The 25,756-nt window shown below is 39.8% G+C and overlaps 1 protein-coding gene across 1 annotated transcript in view; it reads left to right on the forward strand.

The window, feature by feature from the left end:
* ece2a (endothelin converting enzyme 2a) overlaps positions 1-25,756 on the forward strand; it is a 231,266-nt gene that overhangs the window by 73,421 nt on the left and 132,089 nt on the right. The window contains exon 2 of the mRNA XM_048604810.1: positions 14,912-15,195. Within this exon, the coding sequence (XP_048460767.1) occupies positions 14,912-15,195 (284 nt within the window). The remainder of the gene's footprint in view (positions 1-14,911; positions 15,196-25,756) is intronic.

Genomic DNA, 25,756 nt, shown 5'->3' on the forward strand with positions numbered 1-25,756 from the left:
AGCGGGTTGGGGAGGCAGGGACGAGCTGGACTGGTTTTGGGATGCGGTGGGGGGAGGGGAGATTTTGAAACTTGTGAAATCCTTTTCTGATGAAGGGTCTAGGCCCGAAACGTCAGCCTCTCTGCTCCTATGATGCTGCTTGGCCTGCTGTGTTCATCCAGCCCTGCACCTTGTTGTCAAAGGAGAATTAGGGATGGGCATCAAATGTAGCCTTGTTGGCGAATCCCATCCAATGGAAGAATTTTTTTTTAAATTGCAATTCTGTAATTTTTCACATGGTTTTTTTGCTAATATACAAGAAATTGTGTGAAGAAAACCAACAGAGTTGAACAGAAATTCCAAGCCGGAGGATTTTTTTTTTGGTATAACAGTCTGCTTATGCATCAAGCATCTGTTGTAACCTGACTTCTGGAACCTACTTCTGCATCACTGAAATATTTACAAAGATTGAGTGGCATCATGACTCTTGATGGTAGAATTCCTTTGTGCTTGAAAAAGAATAAGTTTTGGATAGGTTTAACTATTGACTAGATTTCGGGAGAATTCTTGGAGACTTCCGTATGCTTTACAGTGTTCAGTAATTAAATAGATTACACTGATAATGACTTACACTTCACTTAGCCTCAAGCCAGGAGGCGTTTCAGTTCCATCTGTGTTTAAGCTGTAGTTTTCACTAACCATTGGGACTAAGTGCCAAAAACAGTTTAAGGACATGAAACACTTGGTGCCAATGTCAGACCTTGCATTTGTACCAGAGCTTTGATCTAACATGATCGGCTGCTGCCTGATTTAATTTTGCTATGTGCTTTTTAGTCATGGTGACCCATTTGGAGTAATGAGTCTGCTAAACCATTAGAACCATTGTACTTAAACTGTGTACTATCTTCAGGGACAAAGGTACATTATTCCGGCCAGGTCCTGCTTTGATCATTAATCCTAAACCTTTCATCCTTTTAACAAGGTTTTCAAATCTCCTATGGATTTGGATGCTTTGCTTACTGTTGTGCAAGTATTTTCTTACATGCAGTTTTACGAATTTGATCTGAGTTATAAGCAACTAAACAAATTTAACTAATAATTTTTAGTAACTTTACAACCTTACCATGCCACCAATTTACTTAGTAGCTTCTCTGACAAACATGTTTTCAGATCCCCTAACAAGGGGACCTCATGGTTTGATAAAGAAAAAGAAGGAAGTACATGTTAAGTTTAACACATTAGAATCGGGAGGCCCTTCAGAAGTATAGAGAGCTTTGGAGTTTGCTTAAAAAGGAAATTAGGATGGCAAAGAGGGGCACAAAATATATTTGGCAGGTGGGATCAAGGAAAGCCTCAAGGCTTTTTATAAATGTATTAACAATAAGAGGATTGCCAGAGACCAAAGGGACAACTGTGCGTAGAGCCAGTGGACATGGGTGTGGTCTTATGTGAATACATCTCATCTGTATTTACAAAGAAGGAAGACATTGTAGCTGGGAATTTCAGTTGGGATGGTGAGGTTCTAGAACACATTAAGATTTAATGAGCAGGGGGTATTAAATGTTTTAGTGGACTTACATTAATTCCCTGGGCCCGATGACATGTATCTCATAGGAGGGAAAAAAAAAAGATTGCCGAGGCCCTGGCGGAGACATTTAATACTTCGCTGGCCACAGGTGAAGTGGCAGATGACTGGAGGAAAGCCATTGTAGTTCCTTTGTCCGAGGAGTGCAGCAGGGATAGACCAGGTAATTACAGACCAGTTAGTCTGATGTCCGTGGTAGGCAAATTATTGGAAAAAATTCTGAAGTCAGGATTAATCAATACTTGGAAAGGCAAGGATTGATCAAGGATAGTCACCATGGATTTGTTAGAGGGCGCTCCTTTCTGATTAATTGAATTATTTTGAAAATGTGACTTATTGATGAGGGTAGTGAAGTTGATGTGGTTGACATGGACCTCAGTAAGGCTTTTGACAAAGGACCCATATGGAAGGCTGGTCCAAAAAGTAAGAGCCCATGGGATGCAAGGCAAGTTGACAAACTGGATCATGACACCACAGAATTCAGTTCTGGGCCCTTACTGTTTGTTATATACGTTAACAACTTGGATGTGAATGTAGAAGGTATAAATGGTAAGTTTGCATTTGACACAAAAATTAGTGATGTTGTTAATAGTGAGAAGGATTGTCTCAAGCTACAGTCTGATATTGATCAGCTGGTAATTTGCCAGCACAATGGCAGGTGGTATTTAATCCCAATAAGTGCAAGGTGATCATTTTGGAAGGCCTAAGAAGGGAAGAACATACACAATGAATGATAGGTTCCTAGGGAGTACTGAGCAACAAAGGGACCTTGGTGTACAAGTCCATAGATCCGTGAATGTGTCAGCACAGGTAGAAAGGGTGGTGAAGAAGTCATATGGGATACTTGCCTTCATTTGCGGGGGCATACAATATAGGAGCAAGAAAGTCTTACAACTTTATAAACCATTGGTTGCGCCACAGAATGCTGTGTGCAATTCTGGTCACTACTTTGTCAGAAGAAAGTGATTGCACTGGAGATGGTGCAGAGGAGATTCACCAGGATGTTGTCTGGGATGAAAAGTCTCAGTCATCAGGAGAAACTGGATGAACTGGGTTTGCTTTCTTGGAGCAGAGGAAGTTGAGCGAGGATCTGATCGAGGTGTACAAAGTTATGAGATGCATAAACAGAGTAAATCATGAGAATCTTTTCCCCATAGCAGGCATATCAAAGACCAAAGGACATATGTTTAAGATCAGGAGCATGTAGTTTAGAGGAGTTCTGAGGAAAGTTTCTTTTCACCCAGAAGGTGATAGAAATATGGAATGAGCTGCCTGAGAGGGTGGTGGAGGCAGGTTCTCTCACAACATTTAAGAAGCATCTGGATGAGAACTTAAAATGCCAGGATGTGGTAGGCTATGGACCAAGTGTGGATAAATGGGATGAATGAGGTTTGGTGTTTGTTGGTGGGCTGAAAGACCTGTTTCCCTGCTGTATGACTGTCTATGACTACATCGAGGGGCTGATAGCGCTGTACAACAATGATAGCTCACATATGAGTTCTCAATCATGAACTTGTTAGGGGAATGGTGAGGCTACCTCTTTGTTGGTGGAAGAGGGAAAACAGTGAGTGTTTTGCACCAGTCTGCTCCTTTGTAATTTGGTGCTTTTGCAACCAGAAAGCTCATTCCAGTGAGATTCCCCAGGACTTGGCACAATGCCTCTTGCTTTTTGTGGTTTTTAAAAAAAACGATTAGACCTAAATGTAAGACATGATTCAGGTGTCAAGCAGCAGATGATACCAAAATCGACCAATCAAGTAAGCAGAATGATGGAAAACAGAGTTCCTTCCAGAGAGGTATGAAGTAATATATTTGGTATAGGTGAAAGTGGCAAGGGAGTACAAAATAAATGGTTTAAGACTGAGGCACGTAAAGGAACAAAGGGGCTTTGAACTATATGCCTACAGACCTGTACAATCGCAGGAATAAACAAGGTAAGAAAGTACACAGGATACTTTATTAACCAGGGTATAAAATGTAAGAGCAGGGACTCTCTGGTAGAACTATGTAAAACATAAGTTAAACTACAACCAGAGTACTGTGTCATAATGTTACAGGAAAAATATGATCACAATAGAAAGGGTACAGAGTAAATTTCAGAGGATGTTGCTGGAATTGGAACATTTATACGATGAGAAATGATTGGATAGGCTGGAGTTGTTTCCTTTGCAACAGAGGACACTGAGGGACAACTTAACTTAGGAGGGGTTAGGAAGGACCTACTTCTCTTAACAGAGAGATTTTAACCAGGGCAGAAATTTAAATTTAATGGTAGAATGACAAGGGGGAATTGAAGAGCATTTTGCATCCAGAGAACAGTGAGGTCTGCAACCTGCTGCTTCAACGTGTGGTAGCAGTAGAAAATGTCATTGCACTTAATAAGGATTTGGCGCTAATCCATGATATTACTGACCAAGAGCTAGAAAGTGGTATTGAGCTGGATAGCAATGACATGCCTGCTTCTGCTGTATATTTGCTGATTTTGTTTGTATACAGTCTAGTTGCCAAAGGTCTAAGGACACCATATCCTACTTGATAATTTCCAATAAATGCTCACCAACATGACAACATATACACAGAACATTTAATGAATAGGTTAAGGGCAGTAATGATGGCGAGATATTCTGTGCTACTCTAGTATCTCTTGGTAAAATGCTGCAGCACAACTATTGTGTCTAAATGTAGTCAGGGATAATTGAGTTGTTGACGGGTAAGTGTTGCTTCACTTGTGAAATTTCTTGTTGCTGTACAAATGCACAAACTAGCAGTTCTGTGGGCAGTAAAATATGCAAATACCTGTGAAATAATTACAGTTTATTGTCACATACTGGAAACTGTTCCTATCTGTTAACCCTCTCAAGGGCTTAAAGGAAATTTTTTGTACATTTAAAAGTAAACCTTGTGATGCCTATTCAATTCAGAAAATTAGCTTATAATGAACTTTTGATTTGATTATCAATTTGCCTTAGCAATAAATCAGAATTAGAAATTAGAAATGTTTGAGTACATTCACGTTATTAGTCGAAATGCCCAATTTGCTACTTGATGCCAATCTATTATAGAGTCATACAGCATGGAAACAGACTCTTCAGTACAACTCATCCATGCTGACCAGACATCCCAATCTGACCTAGTCCCATTTGCCAGCATTTGGTCCATATCCCTCTAATCCCTTCCTATTCATGTATCCACCCAGATGCCTTTCAAATGTTGTAATTGTATCTGACTCCACCACTTCCTCTGGCAGCTCATTCCATACACGCACCATCCTCTGCGTGAAAAAGTTAACCCTCAGGTCCTTTTTAAATCTTTCCGCTCTCTCATCTTAAACCTATACCCTCTAGTTTTGGACAGCCCCACCCTACGAGAAAGACTTTAGCTATTCACCCTATCCATGCCCCTCATGATTTTATAAACCTCAAAAAGGTCACCCCTCAGTATCTGACATTGCAGAGAAAAAAGCCCCAGCCTGTTCCGCCCCTCCCTATAGCTTTTTGTTCAGTGCGTGGAACGTTCCTTGTTCCAGTCCTATTCCGGGCCGCACCTAAAACTCTTTCTCCTATATATCAATGATATCATAAGTGCTGCTTCCTTCCCTCATCCAGAATTGGAAAAGTTTATTGATTGCGCTTCCAACTTCCACATCGCCCTCACTTTCACCTGGTCTACTTCTGACTCCTCCCTTCCTTGACATCTCTGTTTCCATTTCTGGGGATAGACTGGCCACGAATATCCACTACAAATCCACCTACTCCACAGTTACCTTGACTATACATCTTCACACCATGTAAAGACCCTATTCCATTCTCCCATTCCTCTATCTCTGTTGATTCTGTTCCGATGATGCCAACTTCGACAGGGGAGCCTCCAAAATGTCCACCTTCTTCCTCAACCAAGGATTCCCCAGCACCATTATTAACAGAGCCCTCAGCTGGGTCCAACCCATCTCCCGCACTTCAGCCCTCCCCTCCTCTCTTCCTGCAACAGCAATAGGGTCCCCCTAGACCTTACCTACCATCCCACCAACATCCACATACAGAGGATCATTAGCCGCCATTTCCGCCACCTCCAGCGAGATGTCACCACCAGACTCATATTTCCCTCCCTTCCCTTGTCTGCCTTCCACAGGGTCCGTTCCCTCCGGGACACGCTGGTCCATTCTTCCTTCGCTCCTAACACCATGCCCCAGAGCCCCACGGCACCTTGCCCTGGAACCGCAGAAGGAGTAACACCTGTCCATTTACTCCCCTGCCTCCTCAGTATCCAAGGGCCCAAACATACCTTCCAGATGAAGCAACACTTTACCTGTACTTCTCACAACCAAGTCTACTGCATTTGCTGCTCACAATGTGGTCTCCTCTACATTGGAGAAACAAAGCGTAGACTGGGTGGCCGCTTCACAGAACATCTACGTTCTGCTCGCAAAAAAAGACCCTGAGCTTCCAGTTGCCTGCCACTTCAACACACCATGTTCCCTGGCCAACATCTCTGTCTCAGACTTGCTGCAGTGCTCCAACGAAACTCAGTGCAAACTGGTAGAACAACACCTCATTTTCTGCTTGAGGACCCTGCAGCCTTCTGGACTCAATATCGAGTTCAGCAAGTTGAGGGTTTGAGCTCTCCCATGTCCTTACCCCAACCCCCACACATCAGGCCTTGTCATCACATAGTCTGCTAATACATACAATCCATTGTTAGCCACTAACAGTCCCCATTAAGAGCTATTCACCCTCCTAGCCAGATTGTTATCCACTCCTTTGGCTGCCCAACTATTCTTTTCTCTCTTTGGGCTCTATCCCCACCTATCCCGGAGTCATAGAGTCATAGAGTAATACAGCATGGAAACAGGGCTTTCAGCCCAAACTGGTCCATGCTGACCATGGTGCCCACTCAGCTAGTTCTAATTACCTGCATTTGGTCCATATCTCTTTAAATCCTTCTCATCCATTTACCTATCCAAACGTTTTTTAAATGTTGCTATTGTACCTGCCTCAACTACTTTCTGTGGCAGCCCATTCCATAGATGCACCACTGTGTGTGTGAAGAACCCCTCAGGTCCTTCTTAAATCTATCCTCTCTCACCTTAAGCTTATGCTCTCCAGTTTTCAATTCCCATCCCTGACAAAAAGACTATGTGCATTCATCCTATCTGTGCCCCTCATGATGATATACACCTCAATAAGGTCACCCCTCGTTCTCCTACATTCCAAGGAATAAAGTCCTATCCTGGCCATCCTCTCCCTATAACTCAGGCCTACTAGTCCTGGCAACATCCTCGTAAATCTTCTTTGCACATTTTTCAGTTTAATATGTCTTTCCTATAATAGAGTGACCAAAACTGTACACCATACTCCAAGTGTGGCCTCACCATTGACTTATACAACTATAATATAACATCCCAACTCAGTTCTGAGGAAGGGTCACCGGACCCGAAATGTTAACTCTGTTTTCTCCTTCACAGATGCTGCCAGATCTGCTGAGCTTTTTCCAGCAACTTTGTTTTTGTTCCTGATTTACAGCATCCGCAGTTATTTCTGTTTTTATCCCAACTCCCATACTCAATGCCTCGACCGACGAAGGCCAGCATGCTAACTGCCTTCTTCACCACCCTGTCCACCTGTGACGCCACTTTCAACAAACTATGTACTTGTACTCCTAGGTCCCTCTGTTCCACAACACTCCTCAGGACCTTACCATTGACTGGATAAGTGCTACCTTGGTTTGACTTTGCAAGTGCAACACCTCACACTTATCTGTATTGAATTGCATTTGCCAATTCTTAGCCCACTTCCCCATCTGATCAAGATCCCTCTGTAATTTTTGATAGGCTACTTCACTATCAGTGATACCTCCTAATTTTGTATCATCCGCAAACTTACTAATCATGCCTTGTACATTCGCATCCAGATCATTTATGTAAATCACAAATAACCTTACCCCTCCCCCACTTTATCTTCTGCATATAAATTGAACTTTTCCTAGCTACCATCAGTTCTAAGGAAGGGTCACTCAACTTAAAGCGTTAACTCAGATATTTCTCTACAGACACTACCAGACCTGCTGAGCTTTCCCAGCAATTTCTGTTTTTGTTTCTGGTTTACAGCATCTGTAGTTCTTTACGTTTTTAGATAGTCAAGTAATGCTCCTTCTCCAGTAGGTACATCCAAAATCACAACTTTTTTGGATGTATCTCAGGAACTGCATGAAAGATACCACATGCTTCATTTTTGAGTGCTGCATAACTATACCACCTGCACTAAATCTCATCAATACAGTTGTGCAGTTCTGTAGTTCTAACTTAGGATAGTAAGCACCTTCTTATTAATAGCACCCCTGGATATTCAGTACTCAAAAGGGTTAAATCAACAAGTTTTGATTTAAATAGTGATTCTGACTTAAAAGCATTTCAACTTTATTGCTGAAATAAGTTTTAGTATCAACTTGGCACTATTCACAATCTATGCATCTCACACCAAGATTTCTTTGGGAGGCATCATTGATGTACAAATGTACAATTAAGTAAAGGATTCTTTACTATAGTAAACTGGAACACCAGAATAATATTCCATTTGTACAAAAGTTTTGAAAGCATCTTTTACACTCCAAATGTTGTACTGTATAACAATCTACAAAAAATAACAAATTATCATAGAATCCCTACAGTGTGGAAACAAGTCCTTTGGCCCAACAAGTCCACACTGACCCTCAGAGCATCCCTCTATAACCCACCTAATCTATAACATCCCTGAACATTACAGATAATTTAACATGGCCAATCCACCTAGCCTGCATATCTTTGGACTGTGGGAGGAAACTGGAGCACCCAGAGGAAGCCCACACAGACACAGGGAGAATGTGCAAACTCCACACAGACAGTCACCTGAGGGTGGAATCGAACCCGGGTCCCTGGCGCTGTGAGGCTGCAGAGCTAACCATTGAGCCACCATGCCGCCCCAAACTTGCTTTTCTTTTTATAATCTTGACAAGTGAAAGAATAGGCGCACTGAAATCACAAGGAACAGTGAAATGCAAATCTTATTGGAAAAGAAATGAAAAGATTTTATTTTGTTCAATGTTTTGTACACTTTCAGATATTAAATAGGGATTTTATTGGTCAATATTGAAGCTAAAATTTGCATCAGGATACAAGGAGATAAGACAGTGCACTCAGTGTCAGACAATATCAAGTTATCAACTGTTCAGGGCCATGCCTCTTTGAGTCGCAAAAATGAGGGAGTGGGGGTGAGATTTGCATTGTAGTGCTATCCAAACTGTCAATGAAGTGGACAGAGCTAAGTGATCCCACAAGCAGCTGATTAGATCTGAGCTTTGCAGTGCTGCCCCATACAGCCATAAATCGTGGTGAACAATTAAATAACTAACTAAAAGAGGATGCCTCACAAATATCCCCATCCTCGATGATAGGAGAGTTCAGCATTTCAGTGCAAAAATCAGGGCTGGAACATTTGCAACCATCATCAGACTGAGGTATCAAATGTTGGATTCATTTCAGCCTCCTCCTGAGGTGCCCAGATTCACAGGTGCCAGTCTTCAGCAAATTGGATTGACTTCAAGCCATATCAAGAAATGGTTGAAGACACTGGAGGCAACAAAGCTAATGGGCCCTGACAACATTCTGGCAATAGTATCACAGAATTGTTACAGTGCAGAAGGAGGCCAGTCTGGCCATCTTGTCTACATCAGCTATCCAAAGGAGCCGCTTACTTAATGCCATTATTTTGCCTTCTCCTTGTCACCCTGCACGTTGTTGCCTTAAAGATAACCTAATTCTCTTTTTAATGCCTTGAGCGATCCTACCTCTACCATACTCTCTGGCAGTGCATTCTGGACTGCAAACACACATGTGAAAAAATTTTCTCATGTCACTTTCTTTTGGCCAATCACTTTTAGTAGTAATTGATGTATAGATAAATTGATCTGTAAGTTTCACACTCAAGTAGTTGGGAAAGAACACATCCTGGGTGAGACACAGCCAGGATGTGTGTGTGTGTGCGTCTGAGAATTTGGAGCACATGGGAATTTGGTGGAATGGGAAGTTGGTGCTTTTAGGTTTTTGCTTTATATTTTAATTTTATACTTTGTAAGGACTTTATTCTACCATGCTGAGGACTAGGAAATAAGGGCCCTGGAGTAATTTATATTATATGATATTAAGCATTTTCCAAAAGGTTTAACTTAAAGGGGTAAGTCATGGCAGGAGAGCTCAACACCGTGGTGCGCTCTTCCTGTTCTAGTCAGGAACAATTCAAGAGTCTGGGACCAGCACGTATGCAGGAAGAATTCCAGCTGCAACTCCGGGAAGCCTAGGTTTTGGAGCTGGAGCAGCGGCCAGGGATGCTGTGGAGTAACCATGAGGCGGAGAGTGTTATGGGTAGTACATCTAGAGAGGTGGTCACTCTGCAGGCAAAATCTCCACAGGCAGGCAGGCAGGTAATGAGTGACAACCAGGCAAAGTAAGCGAATTGGCGGACAGTGCAGGAGTCTCCTGTGTCTATTCCCGGCAAAACACTGTTTCGGCTACTGTTGATGGAAATGGCCTCTCGGGGGAAAGCAGCAACAGCTAAATTTGTTGCACAACACTTTGCTCTGCTACACACAGCAGGAGCAAAAAGTGTGAAAATAGTTATAGGGGATTCAATTGTAAGGGGAGGAAACAAGCATTTCTATGGCTACAAATGAAACTCCAGGATGATATGTTGCCTCCCCGGCATTAGGGTCAAGGATGTATCTGAGTGGCTTCAGGAGATTTTGGAGGGGAGGGTGAACAGCTAGTGTTTTTGCTCACATTGTTACAAGCAGCATCCAATGATGCTGGCAAGCTCAAGAGGAGGCCAAGGTGAATCACCCACTCAGCAGTTCTGGCTGAAGATGATTGAAAACTCTTCAAATTCTTCTTTAGCAGATGTCTTGAGCTCCCTTATCATCAGCAATGGAGATGTTTGCAGAGCTTTCTCCTTCAGTTCATTGTTTAATTGGATGGATGTTTCCATTGGTGGGTCAGTCCAGAACTAGAGTGCACTGTTTTAAAATTCAGGGGTACCCTTTTAAAGTAGAGAAGAGGAGAATATTTTTTCACTGAGAGAGTTGTGCGACTTTGGAATGCTCTGCCTCCGAAGATGGTGGAGGCAAGGTTGCGAAATAGTTTTTAAAAGACTGAGGTTGATAGATTCTTACTAGGCAAGGGAATGAAAGGTTATTGGGGGAAGATGGGAATACAGAAATCAAAACACAAACAGATCAGCTATGATCTTGTTGAATGCTGGAGCACGCTGAAAGGGACGAATGGTCTACTGCTGCTCCAATTTCATAGACGCATTACTATTATTGTATTTGTGACTGGAAGTGAGAGGATGGCAGAGCTTTAATCCAGCTGTTGGTTGTCAGTTTGCAAAATTCCATCTAAGGCATGCTTTTTCTACTATATAGCATGAATATGGTGTGCTGTACTAGAGCATCTGCAAGATGGCATCTTATTTTTAGGTATGCCAGGTACAGTTCTGGTATGCTATCCTACACTCTTCATTGAAACAGAGTTGGTTCCTTTGCTTGATGGTAAGGGTCAAGTGTGGGGATATTCTGGACATGAGGTTCCTGACTGTGGTTGTATACAATTCTGTTGCTGCTAATGGCTGAGAGTCCCTCATGGACATTTACGTTTGGGCACAATGTTAGTGCCACATGATGGAACATACCCATTACACGAAGACATAATTTGATCTCCGTTAGAATTATGCAGTATTAACTCCCATCAATACTGTCATAGCCAGATGATTTAGTAGACTGGTGAAGTCAATGTGGCAAAGATTTTCCCTCTTGTTAGTTATTTCACTACTTACTGCTTGCTTAGCCTGGTAGAAATGTTAAATAAAAACTGAAAGAACTGCGGATGCTGTAAGTCAGGAATAAAAACAGAAGTTGCTGGAAAAGCTGTGCAGGTCAGGCAGAACTAGGAAGGGTCACTGGACTTGCTGACTTTTTCCAGCAAATTCTATTTTTGTTTCAGGCAGAAATATTATTCAGCAGGCAGCAAGCTGAGTGTATAGTGGTGCTACCAATCCACACCTGATGATGGGCATGGTAGACCCCCACTCAGAGAATATTCTATGCCTTTCTTCCTTCAGTGCTTCTTACATGGTGATATTCAACATAGATCTGCCAGCTGAGGGAGAGCTGTACTGGTAATTAGCCAGTGGTTTTCTCATCCATGTTTCTTCAGATTCCATAACTCTTCATGAGGTCTATAGTTAATATGAGCATTTTCAAGATCAGTTGACTGTAAGAACAAAACGTCATCTTTCGTGGGTCTGACCAAGAATGGCCTTGTTTTGCTGTGTTCAGAGTCTTTGGAATTTCCAGGAAATCGTTTCACAACTGTTATCACAAATAGTGAATTTAAAGTGCAGGAAGATGATTTGGCTCAGTTGAACGTCAAAACAGCAGGACACCTGTGATACTAAAAAGTGAAATCTAGAGGAATATTTTGTCCTTTTTGAATTGGTACTAAACTATAATTCATTAAGCAGGCGTTTGACCGACAGCAACTGCGTGGGTGACTGAATTCTTATCTCCACTTGGCTGCTTGCACGTTGAATATTTATTTATTGTGAGGTCACAGTGCAAGGGCTCAATTCATCCCATTAATCAGACTACAGTGCACGTGGGAGATATGTAGGCAGCATACTGAAATTATTTTATCCTACCCTTTCATCATACAGATGTGTGTAATCCCTGTCATGTGAGTAGCTTTTTCTCACTTGCATTGAAATCTTTGGACTAATTTTTCCATGCTCTGGCAAATGTGTCTATCTGTTTATTTGTCTCAGAAATCCATCACTGTGTTGATATTTACAACAATGAAAATTAGTGAATTGTTAATTGTTCACAGAAGCTAATTTACATTTTTAAAAGTGGTGATTTTAGTATGAGCCATTAAAGAACACAGTGTCTTAAAAAAAAATTACCACTTGGAGTAAAATTAAAATTCACATATGTTGCATAGGCTCAGTGCATTTGATCACAGTCTTAAAAAAGACCAGTGAGGTAATTTTTTCATGCAGAGGGTGGTGCGTGTGTGGAACAAACTGGCAGAGGAAGTGGTGGAGGCGGGTACAATTGCAACATTTAAAAGGCATCTGCATGGGTATATGAATAGGAAGGGTTTAGGGGGCTATGGGCCAGATGTTGGCAAATTGGACTGGGTCAGATTGAGATGACTGATCAGCGTGGCCAAGTTGGACCACAGGGTCTGTTTCTGTGCTTTATGACTCCTTGACTTTGCTGGGACAGTTCATAATTCAGTGGTTGTGGCTGGAACATTGGCTATAATTCAGTGAGTATGATTATGTCAGGCTGTGCTGTGACTAATCTGTGGGATAGCTCTTCCAAGTTTGGCACAGGTTCCAATGTTTTAGTGAGGAATTTGCAGAGTTGACTGTGTTGTTGCCTTTTCCAGTGCCTCGGTTCTACCATCCATCAGTTTCATGATCATCATCATTAGTGAGTCTAGAAGTTCACATCAGATTTACTCATGAATTGAATTTAAATTTCTCCAGTGGCTAAGTGGGGCATTAGTCTGAATCTGTGGATCACTAGACCAGTAACATTACGACTATGCTCCTGTTCCTGTAAATTGAAAAAAATTGTAAAGCGCCTTAAAGAAAAGACTTGACCTCGTAAATAGGAACAGGGTAGTCCACATATTCTGTCAAATATGTTCTGCTATTTAATAAAATTGTGGCTGATCTATGACCTAACTCCATAATTAATTGCAAGGTCGGTTAACAAACTAGCTGAAATAAACTATTGATTTCAAAAAGAAGCATCTTGTGATTTATTCATATATTTGTCCGATTGAGAACATTTTGCATTGAAGAATTGTTTAAATTATGTTTGTTTTCATGACTGTTTGGATGAATTTAACTAGCTGCCCTTTTCAAAGCTTTTGTAAAACAGGCTATCCATCATCTTTGAAGTGAATTTGCCTGAAACTTTTCAAGAGTGCTAAGTAACCTGATACTTTTGTAGCAATGAAAAGAATAACTATCCATAAAATTTAATTAAAATTTAGCTTGGCTTAGAAATTGTGAATTATTCATTATTTTCTATTACAAGACAAGTCAGCTGTGTTTAAACACTAATGTAATGTTCATATTGCTGCTACCAGTCACATGTTCAGTCACTGCTTCTTAAAACTGTGTGGTTGTTCAAGCCCAGGGCAACATTGAAATTAGGAATGTTTTGCAGAGAAGGTAAATCTGTTAAAGTGTGTGAAAAAAAATCACAATTTCAAGTTCTATTAAAGATGGACCTAGAAACAGAGTTAATATTTCAAGTCAAAGATTTCTTTTCTTTGGAACTCCACATTACATTCTGTTCTGTCACAACCTGTCCCTGGTTGAGTTTCCCCAATTTGTTACTTGTCCAATGGGATATCCCAAGTTATTATGCTCTGGGGGGAAGAGGGATACACTGGCTCCTCTGCATTATTCATCTGCCCCCTCGTTTGGTCAGAACATGGTGAATTTACAAAAGATCCCTCCTTTTTGTGTATCTTTCTCCAAAACCAAAGGAATGTAGGTGTCAAAAGGAGTCAATATAACCAGGCTTTCTTGGTTAACAAAAGGATGAATTTATTGTTCCTAAATGCAGAAATTAACAACACAACATACATACACATAGATTAGGAATCAGAATAAGACATGAGTCCAAAAGAAGATAAACTTTTTTTTAAAAAATGTATGGATCAGTCTGTTAGTGCAATTTGAACCTGAATCCCCAGAACATTAGCTGAGTTCTTGGATTAACAGTCTAGTGATAATACCACTGAGCTGTTAGCTCCCCTTTCAATAGTTGTTCTTAAAGTTTCCAATCTAGACAACACACTAGTACATTAGCTCACTAACACACATTAACCAGGGTTGAGTTGCCCAGAGTTTAACCCCTGTTTTTGTATATCTGTAGAAGAGTAAAACAAAAACATGTGCAGGAGATGGCCTCCTGCTGAAAGAGCATTGGGTGGATGTGACATTCTAGAATTCCTTTTCAGATAGCCACTGAATTTATGCCCACAGTCATCTTTTGGCATTATCTCTTTTTCTTTTAAAAAAAAAAAGACAGGTTACAATTAAAAGTTCAATATGCCCAGAGATGATCCAGAAAAATTAGGCCAGACAGAATTTCATCATAAAATAATTCTACTGTCTATAATTTAGGCCCTACACCACAGAGGTGTTATGGCTTCTGTTCGAATTCCATGTTTATTTACAATGCACAATTAACATAGCTTCAGTAAATACCTTAAAAATATTTTCTTCCTTTTTTTTCTAGGATGTGGAAATAGCTCATTGAGTTATGAAATGTTCATGAGCGGTTATAGATCAATTACAAATATTGATTTCTCAGCAATCTGCATTGAAAAAATGGCTTCCAAATATGCCACCTGCTCAGGCATGGAATGGAAGATTATGGATGCTAAGGCACTTGAGTTTGAAAATGAAAGCTTCGATGTAGTATTGGAGAAAGGTACCCTTGATGCAATGATGGTGGACGAAAAGGATCCTTGGAATGTATCAGAGGAAACTATAGAAACTATAGACCAAGTTTTGAAAGAGGTAAGACTGAAGATATTGAAAAGTCTGTTTCAAATATTATGTCTTTCACTGATCATAGTCACTTATTTTCATGACTGGTGAGCCTTACAATACATTAGATAGAATTTTTCAGATATAGAGCTTATGTACTAATGTGATAGAACCTGAGGATTGCTTTGTGTTAAAGCTAAAATTTGTTCAACTTATAGCGCTTAAAATACAATAAACTGTGTTTCCAGGTCTGTTATAGCCACTGGAATATCTTGAGGTAAAATTTCTACAAGTCTCCTACTGGTCATAAATTGGAACAAGTCTCAGAGAAACATCATAAAATCCTTTTCTCTGGGCTTTTCAGTAGTCCTCTACCTAGAATACTGCAGATCAAGCATAGTCCTCTGAGGTAAAAACAGAATGTACTTCAGAAAATCAGCAGGTCTGGTAGAATTTTTGGAGAGAGAAACCATTAACATTTCAAGTCAAATGTGACTTCTTCATGCCAAAGCCGATTTATATTGGATGCGAACTGTAACACTGTTTCTTTCTCCACAGATAGCGTCCTGCAGAGAGGGCGTTGAATAGTCAGACTCTCATTATCTTTTCCTTTTTATCTTTTCACTTGAAGTTTCCCTGAACCTTTACAGGTGTGACATTCTAGAATTCCTCCCCAGCAAGCCACTGAATTTACAAGCTCCACCATCCATACACTGTGCTTACATTAGAGTCCTCTTAAAATTATGTTTCATTGTGCTTAAGACTTTAATCAATCAATTTCAGCCAGACCTTCCGCCTATTGTCATTTATAACCTAGTGTTTACTTTGCACATCCCTACACACACACCATGGTAACGATATGAGGGAGCAGAATTGAATCTCCAATTTCAGAAAGTATGCAGCAAAAGTACTGTTTAAATATAATGTTAATTGCACGTTTGCAAAAAACGTGTAAGAATAGGATTTGTTTTTAGGAACGGATAGAAAGTAGCTTTCATATGTTCTACTGCCTACATTGCTGCAAAACTTGTGTTGGATCCATAGAGAATTAGAAATCTATTAATTTCATGTTCTACACTACAGCAGGTTAAAAGTTGAAGTTTGCAAAACTACTGTAAGTTGAAAATGTGTCACTTTGGAATTTCCCTCCCAAGGCATTTCACTTGTTCACAATGTTGCAGCTAATTTTTCATTTTTTGCAAGAAGAGTTTCAGGTATATTCTAAAACACCATTAACCACATATTATATTGCCTCTCCCTGCTTGTGAACTTCTTTGCTCATCTATTATATATTTCAGTTGGGTTTTATAACATTTCAAAGATATCATATGCACAATTCCTGTTTAACCTTTTGCTGCTGTCTAAATGCTCAATGCCTCCAAGTTCATATTAAACTGTTATTGACCCTCTAGTGACATACTTTCATGGTTAGAGGTTTTAATTCCTCTTTCACAAGCTCCCAATGATCATCATCACTCTTAGCTCTGCACCAAGAAATTCTTGACCCTCTGTTCAACTTTCAGGACCTTCCCTGAAAACCCCTCATTACTTAAAATGGTCTTCAGAATCAAAGGATGGAGACAAATGGTGGTCTGAGGAGTTTAATTGTAAAATACTGAGAGTCTGGAAGTGGCAATTCCAGAAAACTAAATCATCATTGAGTTCTGGTTCTGATTTTACTGCAATCTAGGATGTAACAGCATAAGAACTAGGGGCATGAGTAGGCAGTTCAGCCCCTCAAGCCTGCTCCACTAGTTAATACAATCAGCTGATCTCATCTTGTTCTCAAGTCCACTTTCCTGCCCACTGCCCATAATGCTTTAACCTATTACTAATGAAAAATCTATGTCCTCCTTAAATTTAAATTTATTTCTTATCTTTGTGGGATTCAAGCTTTATGGGATGTGACCAAAGTTACAAATTAAAAAACATTTTCCTACTGGAAAGTAGAAATGTAAATTAAGTTCTTATCAGAGATGATTCATGCTATGTCCTCTTTAAGAAGAGTCTGATTTGATCCGTTGACAGTTATGCAGAAGTTGGGCATAGATGGACCACCTGTAACATACAGCACTGTATTTCTGGTTGTGCTCAAATAACAGGATTATTGGGCTAAATTTTCACAGAGTTGGGGACACTTTGAGAACCTTTGAAGATTGAAGCCATGACCCAATTCCAGGATTCCCGCCCCCATTGATCATAGAGAGAAGTCTGTCAATTGATCAGTCATTTCTCTTGGACACAAGTAATTTAGCAGATTAATGGCTGTCTGGGCTCCCAACCCCTCCTCATTATGCATTCTTCATTCTTGCCTAGACATGCACAGCATGACACAAAGGGTAGAGAGGCCATGGGAGGTGGGTGAGGGGGTCATTAGTTGTCGTGGAGAGGGCAAGGAGAAGGGTGAGGGCTAGAAGGTTGTTTACTGTTTTATTGCTTTCATTACAACAAGGATGAAGTTCCAGAGCACTAAGGCAGACCTTTCCAACAGCCCGTCTCCACACATGGCCACCCTGTGTCACTATGTCAGATCTCTTCCTACAGGCAGCAGGCCAATTCTAGTTAGTAACCACCAAGTGAAATGAAAATCCCCCCCCACCTTTTGCACGCACTTTCTCCTGAAGGTAAGCTGATGAGCTGAGTTGGGAAATTTAAAAACTCCTGCTACCTGCTTCCAGGATGAAAATGCAGTACATAACCTATGAACAAGAACTAATTAACAATTTTGGCCAGAGAGAATCTAACAGTTTTTTTTCAAGAAAGTCATGGGGGGTAGCAGTGGTACTATTAAAGCTCTAAATATAACATACTTTTAATGTCACATCACTGTCTGCCAAATAAGGGGCTATGTGAACCAAATTACCTTGTTTTCTTCCATTCTGCACTTTATTTCTTGTTCATACATTCATTGATCGTAGGTAACTGGAAACTAAAGTTGTATGTTGCATTGGTTGCAAACCAATTTCATTGACTGGTAAATACAGCCCTTAGGTCTGTTGTTATTTCTACAAAAATTCAATTAAATCTATTTCCTTAGACTACTGAGAGTGGAAAGCCTGTTCCTTATTGATAAGACTTTTTTTTAAGAAAAAAGATTAATTTCCTTTATGGCTTATTGGGCAAATTCAGCACCCACTTTTGTACGTGCAATCAAAGAATGATTAGAGCACAGGAAGATCCTTTTCAATGTATTGAGCCTGGGCTCTTGATAGAGCAATTTGACCACTTTTGATTGCCCATTCTTTCCTGATACATGTACAGTTTTTTTTCCCTTCAGGATTTTATTCAGTTTCCCCCTGGAAAGGCATAATTGAATCAGTTCCATCACACTTTCATGCTGTATATTTGTACTGTTTTGTTTGCTGTATTGCAGTATTTTGATAAGTGCAATGCACATTTTGTTCAGTTGAAGATACCATAACTAATTATACCATTAGACGGAGTTTGCAAGCAAAGCAGTGTTTGAATAAAACGTTTAATATAAGAAGCCATGTTGCTCATGATTGAACATGTCTTTGAACCACTTTCTCAACTTGTCCCTTCAATAATTTTGCACATATACTCCCAGGTTCTCTCAGTTTCCAAGCCCTTTGAAATTGTGCCCACTATGTTGTTTCTCCTTAATTTTTTCTGCACAAAATATATCACTGTACACTTAGAATCATAGGATTATATTTCTCTGTATTAAATCTCTTCTGCCACATACCAGCCCATCCTTTCAGCCTTTATCTGTCCTTTTGAAGCCTATCACTATCCCCCTCACACTTTACTATACTTCTAAGATTTATGTCATCAGTAGATTTTGAAATTATGCCCTGACACCTTAAGTCTAAGTCAATACTTTAATATTAGGAAAATCATTGGTCCCAGTACCAATCTGTGGGAAACATCTCGATTTCCTGTCACTCAGTCAACTATGCATCTATTGCAGCCCATTTGTCTTATATTCTATTGCCGTTCATTTTGCTGACAAGCCTATTATGTGGCACGTCATCAAATGTCTTTTGAAAGTTCTTGGTGCCACATAAAACACATTATCGTCATTAGCCTTCTCTGTTACCTCATCCAAAATATCAATCAAGTTTGCTGAACATCATTTGCCTTTTACAAATCTGAATTTACTTTCCACAATGAATCCACACTTGTAAAAGTGGCTGTTATTTTTGTCCTGGTCAACCATTTCTACAAGCCGTCACCAATGAAAACAAAGAAAAAGAACAAAGAACAATGCAGCACAGGAACAGCCCCTATGGCCCTCCAAGCCTGCGCCACACATTCTGCCCTTCCATACTAAAATTGTCTTCATTTACAGGATCCATTTCCCTCTACCCCCTTCCTATTCATGTATTCGTCCAGGTGCTTCTTGAATGTTGCTATTGTGTCTGCTTCCACTGCCCCCTCTGGCAATGCATTCCAGGTACTCATCACCCTTTGTGTGAAAAACTCACCTCACACATCACTTTTAAACTTCCCCGCTTGCACATTGAACTCGTGTCCCCTAGTAATTGATATGTCCACCCTAGGGAAAAGCTCATGATTTCCACTCTATCCATGCCATTCACAATCTTATAAACTTCTATCAGGTCGCGCCTCAACCTCTTGCATTCCAGTGAAAACAAACCCAGTCTATTCAACCTTTCTTCATAGCTAAAATCACCCATACCAGGCAACATCCTGGTAAACATTTTCTGTACCCTCTCCAAAGCATCCACATCATTCTGGTAGTGTGGTGACCAGAATGGTATACAATATTCCAAGTGTGACCTAACTAAAGTTCTATAAAGCTGCAGCATAACTTGTCTATCCTTATACGCAATGCCCCTTCCAATGAAGACAAGCATGCCATAAGCCTTTTTTACTACTTTATTTATCTGCACTGCCACCTTTAGTGATCTGTGGACCTGTACACCCAGATCCCTCTATATATCAATACTCCTAAAGGTTCTGCCATTCACTGTATTATTTCCACCTGGACTTGACCTTCCAAAATGCATCACCTCACATTTTTCTGGATTAATCTCCAACTGCTATTTTTCTGCCTATGCCTCCTACTGATCTATATAAATAGTCTGACAATTCTCCTCACTATCCACAACTCCACCAATATTTGTATCATCCACAAACTTACTAATTAGACCAGCTATGTTTTCCTCCAAATCATTTATGTAGATCACGAATAGCCAGAGGTCCCAGCACTGATCCCTGTGGAACACCACCAGTCACAGCCCTCCATTCTGAAAACCATCATTCCACCGCAACCCTCTGTCTCCTATGACCAAGCCAGTTTTGTATCTGTCTTGCCAGCTCACCCCTGATGGCCATGTGACATCACCTTTTGCACCCGTCTGCCATGAGGGACCTTGCCAAAGGCTTTACCAAAGTCCATGCCATGAGGGACCTTGTCAAAGGCTTTACTGAAGTCCATGTAGACAACATCAACCACTTTTCGCTCATCAAACATCTTTGTCACCTCCTCAAAAATCTCAATCAAGTTAGGAGTAAGGATATGCAGAGGGATCTGGGTGTGCAGATCCACAAATCACTGAAGGTGGCAGTGCAGGTAGATAAGGTATAAAAAAAGTTTTCATTGAAAGAGGCATTAATAAATGGATAAATAAGTTATGCTGTAGCTTTATAGAGCTTTAGTTGAGTCACACTAGGGAATATTGCGTACAGTTCTGGTCACCACACTACCAGAAGGATGTGGATGCTTTGGAGACAGTATGGAAAAGGTTTACCAGGATGTTGCCTGGTATAGGGGATTTAAGCTATGAAGAAAGGTTTGTTATGATTGTGGTGATGGGAGTTTAGAAGAATGAGAGGGTTCTCATAGAAACCTACAAAATTCTAACAGGACTAGACAGGCTAGATGCAGGAAGGATGGTCCTGATGGTGGGGGACTGTAGAAACTGTAGTCATAGTTTAAAGAAAAGGGGTAAACCTTTTCGGACTAAGATGAGGAGAAATTTCTGGTGGTGAACCTGTAAAATTCACTATCACAGAAAGTGGCTGAGGCCAAAACATTGTGTTTTTGAGGAGGAGGTAAATATAGCTCTTGTGGCTAAAGGGACCAACAGATAAGTCGGGGGTTGGGTGTGGGTGTGCAGGGAGAGTGGGATTCGGCTTCTGGCTCAATGATCAGCCATAGCCATATTGAATGGTGGAGCAGGTTTGAGATGTTAAATGGCCCACTCCTGCATTTCTATTACTGCTTTGTACTTGTATAATGAGGGATATTTGATCCACAATCTATGGCATTAACTGATTTAAACTTGGAGAGTGATCAGAATAGTCATGTGAATGCTCCTTCCATGATGAGCAAGTTCTAGAGTGGGACTTGAACCCTCCGCTTTCCTGTTGAGAGACAGGACTGCTACTAACTGAGCCACTTTGCTCACTGATACGTAATGCATTACGTGATTGAATAGCTTGACATTACTCACTGTCCAAGCTTGCACATGAAGGGTGGTCACTAGAGTGAGGTACCAAAATGTAACAGCTTATTCACAGCAAGCACCTTCAGGAGAGGGGAGAAAATCATTACATCATCCAAAAAAATTGTACCTTTTTAAAATGTGTTATGCATGTCGAGTGAAAAACTTAAATTTCCAGAACTGTTATGCCTTCCCTGAATGAGCCAAGATATACAGAAAGGCAAATCTTTAATGTTTAAGGAAGTATCTAAATATTTTTTTCAGTTTTGTTTTTATTAGTGTGAATCTGTTGTGTCAAATCATTTTGATTGTCATGTGGCTTGATGCATTGATTATTGGTTCTCATCCAAGTCAAGTCTCACTCCCTTTATGTTCTGACTAATATCAGACAATCTCAAACAGTATCTGTCAGGATCTCCCAGTGGCACTTGCAGATAAAAGCACCTACACCACGTACTTTAAAGGATGATGTCAGCAAGCCCCTGCAGGGAGCGAGCATTTCATCTGCTATTCGCTTTGTTGGGGATGTGATAATTAGGCAGCATGTTATCTGTCAGTATAGACACATTAATATTCTGCGCACAACCTCACACTCTGCATGAGATTTCACCTCAAGAATTCCATTTATTTTCTAAACTCTATGAACCAAGTCTTTCCTAGGGAGAACAGTTACTGCTTTTAAATGTTTACTTTCTCTTTTTCCACCCTCCCCAGTAAATACATGTAATAATATTTGGAACTGTTTCTAAAAACAGTAAATTGTAAAAGATGGAAAATATGTTTAATTGTTATGGCAATATATATTCACAGTTTAGGTAGATTGGAAACAGTAAGTAGTATTAGATTGTTTCAGTTTCTCCCCTGAGATTCAAATACAGCTTCAATAGATCAATAAAACATAGTGAGAGACTCAGTGATGCAGAATGTTGGCAGCGATTTTTCGCCCATGGGATTTCAGTTTTAAACCAGCTCAGGCAGAGAAATTCAATTGATCCGAAGGATAATTTTTTTAAAAATATTTTTGAATATGGTCTAAGCTCACTTTGCATGTTTAGTGTTTTAGAAAGATTAATTGGAATTATTTGAATGTTAATGATTTAATATTACTCTTTGAAAAACAATCCTTTCAGCCTAACTTTTTTTCATTTAGCCCTGTCTTTTGTTTTGAATCTCAAATTGATGATCAACCATAGTAAAGCAAAATAATTTGCAGAAAAATAACAGCCAAATTAAACAAAATATTAATACGCAGTGGAAAATGAATGAATTTTTCAGTTTGAGAATTGTTTTGCAAATATTAGAAATATCAATGCCCATTCAAAGAAAGTCATAGCTTAATGTCATCAAGTTGGATTGATATAATCTTTTTAAAACAGTCATTATTTGCAAAATTTCAACTTAACTGGTTCAGAATCTCTTACACAGCTGGTATAATGATCCACATCAAATTTCAATGTGATGGTGAATTGCACATACTTCATCTCAGATTTAAGTTATGAAGAAAGAATAGATAAACTTCGGTGATGCAGCTTAGAAAGTAGATGTCAGAGAAGTGATCTTATAAAGATATATCAGATTGTTATCAGAGTACAAAGGGAGGAAATCCAAAATATTGTTTTGAATTAAGCTGTGTACGTAAAGATAATGGAACAGGTTCAAATTCGTACGGCACAAATTAGGAACAGATATTAGGAAAATTCTTGCTTATATGAAATAAACTTCTGCGTAGAATAATGAAGGCAAAACCCTACAATTACTTAAGTAACAACTGAATGCCACAAAGGAAGGACTTAAGGATGATTGAAATAAGATGGGCGCACAAGGGCTTCCCAATGGACTTGGGGCAGGGCGGGAGAGTGAGGTTGAAAGTTAGAGGCTAAGTGACGCTGTTAAGAGGGGAAATTGCTTTTATTTATGCATCGATCTGCTTGATTGACACCATAAGCTATACTTTACATTCCTTTTATTAAAATTATAAGTCTGTCAATTGTGAAGTAAGCATGCTTGGAGTAATCCACAGTCCACAACCTAAAAAATACCACGTATTCTGAGAGGACTTGTCCTGAGTGCCTGTGCCCCAGACATGTATTGCCTATTGTTATGAGAGATGACAGTGCAACACTCAGAAGAATTGCGTACAATTCTATATATGTGCCAAGGTCCTTGAATGGACTGATTTACCCATTTGCTGTTACCTTTCTTTTCAGATGTAAGAATTTCCCCAATAATATGTTACATGTTGTTACTGGAAAGAAAGAATGTAAGCAAAAATAGTGAATTCTCAAATGGTTAGAAATGTGTTTTATAATTAAAATGGATTTAGAAAATTATTATTCGTGTTAATTGTAAGCTTGAAAAGGGGTGTCGTAATTCAGAATTTTGTATGGATACCCATCCCTACTTGCCCTTGCCCTTGCCCTTGCCCTGAGTGGCTTTCTAGACCATTTCAGGAGGAATGAAGTATCAATTACATTGCTGGAGTCACCTGTTATACCAGACCAGGTAAGGATAGTGCATTTCCTTCCTGAGGGACATTAGTGAACCAGGTAGGCTTTTACAGCAATTGATGATACTTTGGTAATCATTGCTAAGACTAGATATACATTTCCGATTTATTAATTGAATTTAAACTTCAGCAGCTGCTCTTATAGCTATCCCCCGCCCTGAGAACTGGCTTGGGCCTCCAAATTACAAATCTGCGAATGTTACTATTACCCTTAACAACTCATAGACCCCTTTGAATTTTCATGCATTTATGGTTTATTTGTTAAAATACAAGTGAAGGGTTGTCAACTGCAATGCCTCTGTTCCATGACAACTTCAATGTACTTAGTTTTTTTAAGGGTTTGCATTGAAGCTTGTTTTGTGTTGTCTACTCCTCTGCAGCCAATGTCAGCTTTTTCTTGATTGGAATTTATGAGAATTGCAGCTGAAGCCAATGTTTGACTCTAGTGACTCCTTGAATAATTTTAAGGAATTTTGTAGATGAGAGATTGTCTTTGAGACCGTCATTCTGTATGATTCAATAATCCAGCAGGCAAGAAGCCACTGGATAAATTGGTTAAATTTAAATCCTGCAGTTCACTAAAATTTTCAAGAAATTTACATAGCTGCATTGTGAAATCAGCTGATTTGATTTTCTTCATTCTCAGCAGTACTAAAGCTTACTTTTATTTAAATATTTAATGTACCTACCCTTAATGATTGGAGTACTGTATGATATTCTCTCATTGGTTAACATCCTAGCAGTTTCACTCTGCATACCAATATTGACTGATCTTTCTGCTAATTTACATAATTTGGCTTTAACTCAATACGAAACAGCTGTAAGTTTAAACCTGTTGCCTTACACTTCAACAGAAGTGTGAACATTTTCTTGCAGATAATTCACTCCTATTACTATGGCAACATTTTGTTGCTACAGCAACAGTAAAATTCAGTAAAATAGATTGTCTCACATGTGATGTTTCTCTAGCCCAGGAGAAAAGAACACCAGGAGAAAATTCTGTCAGAGAGAATTCCAAGTCTTTACTGTGGCAGAGAGAGGTATATCAGCTTTCGCAGCCAACTTCAAAACCCCAACAAGTCAGAGCTAAACTAAAACCCTGGTTCTGTGGGAGCCTGGTTCCACTCATTCATGCTGTTTCTATTGTTCTAAGTTTAAAAAAAAATCCAGGGCGCCTCAAGCTGTTTACTTTATAGGCTTGGAAGAGACAACTTGGCATCTCTGGCTCAAAACCTCTCTTTAAAAAAACCAGGATAAAATACACCTTTCAAAGCCATAGTATCATCACATATCCCAATATTACCCTGCCCACAATATGATTGGCGTGTGTTCTGTCATGTCTCCTGGTCAGCATGTCATTATAACTTTAAGAGATATGCTTATGATATCAGTACTGTTTCATAGCATTTGATTTGAGGAAATGAAGATCTGATACTCCATCTTACCTCAGATCACTTGATACCCTACTGAAAGTATGCTTCGCTGTTGTAACCTAATATCTTAATGTTCGTACAGGCACTTACGTATGCAAGGAATGTAATGTTTGTACATGATAGCTAGTCATAATGTGTTTTGGATTTTTCAGTACCACAATATCTACGTCTAGTTTCTTATGTAATGGGAGATAATATAAGGATTGCCACATCAGGTA

The sequence above is a fragment of the Rhincodon typus genome, chromosome 13, assembly GCF_021869965.1.
Source record: "Rhincodon typus isolate 14 chromosome 13, sRhiTyp1.1, whole genome shotgun sequence".
NCBI classification, from domain to species: domain Eukaryota; kingdom Metazoa; phylum Chordata; class Chondrichthyes; order Orectolobiformes; family Rhincodontidae; genus Rhincodon; species Rhincodon typus.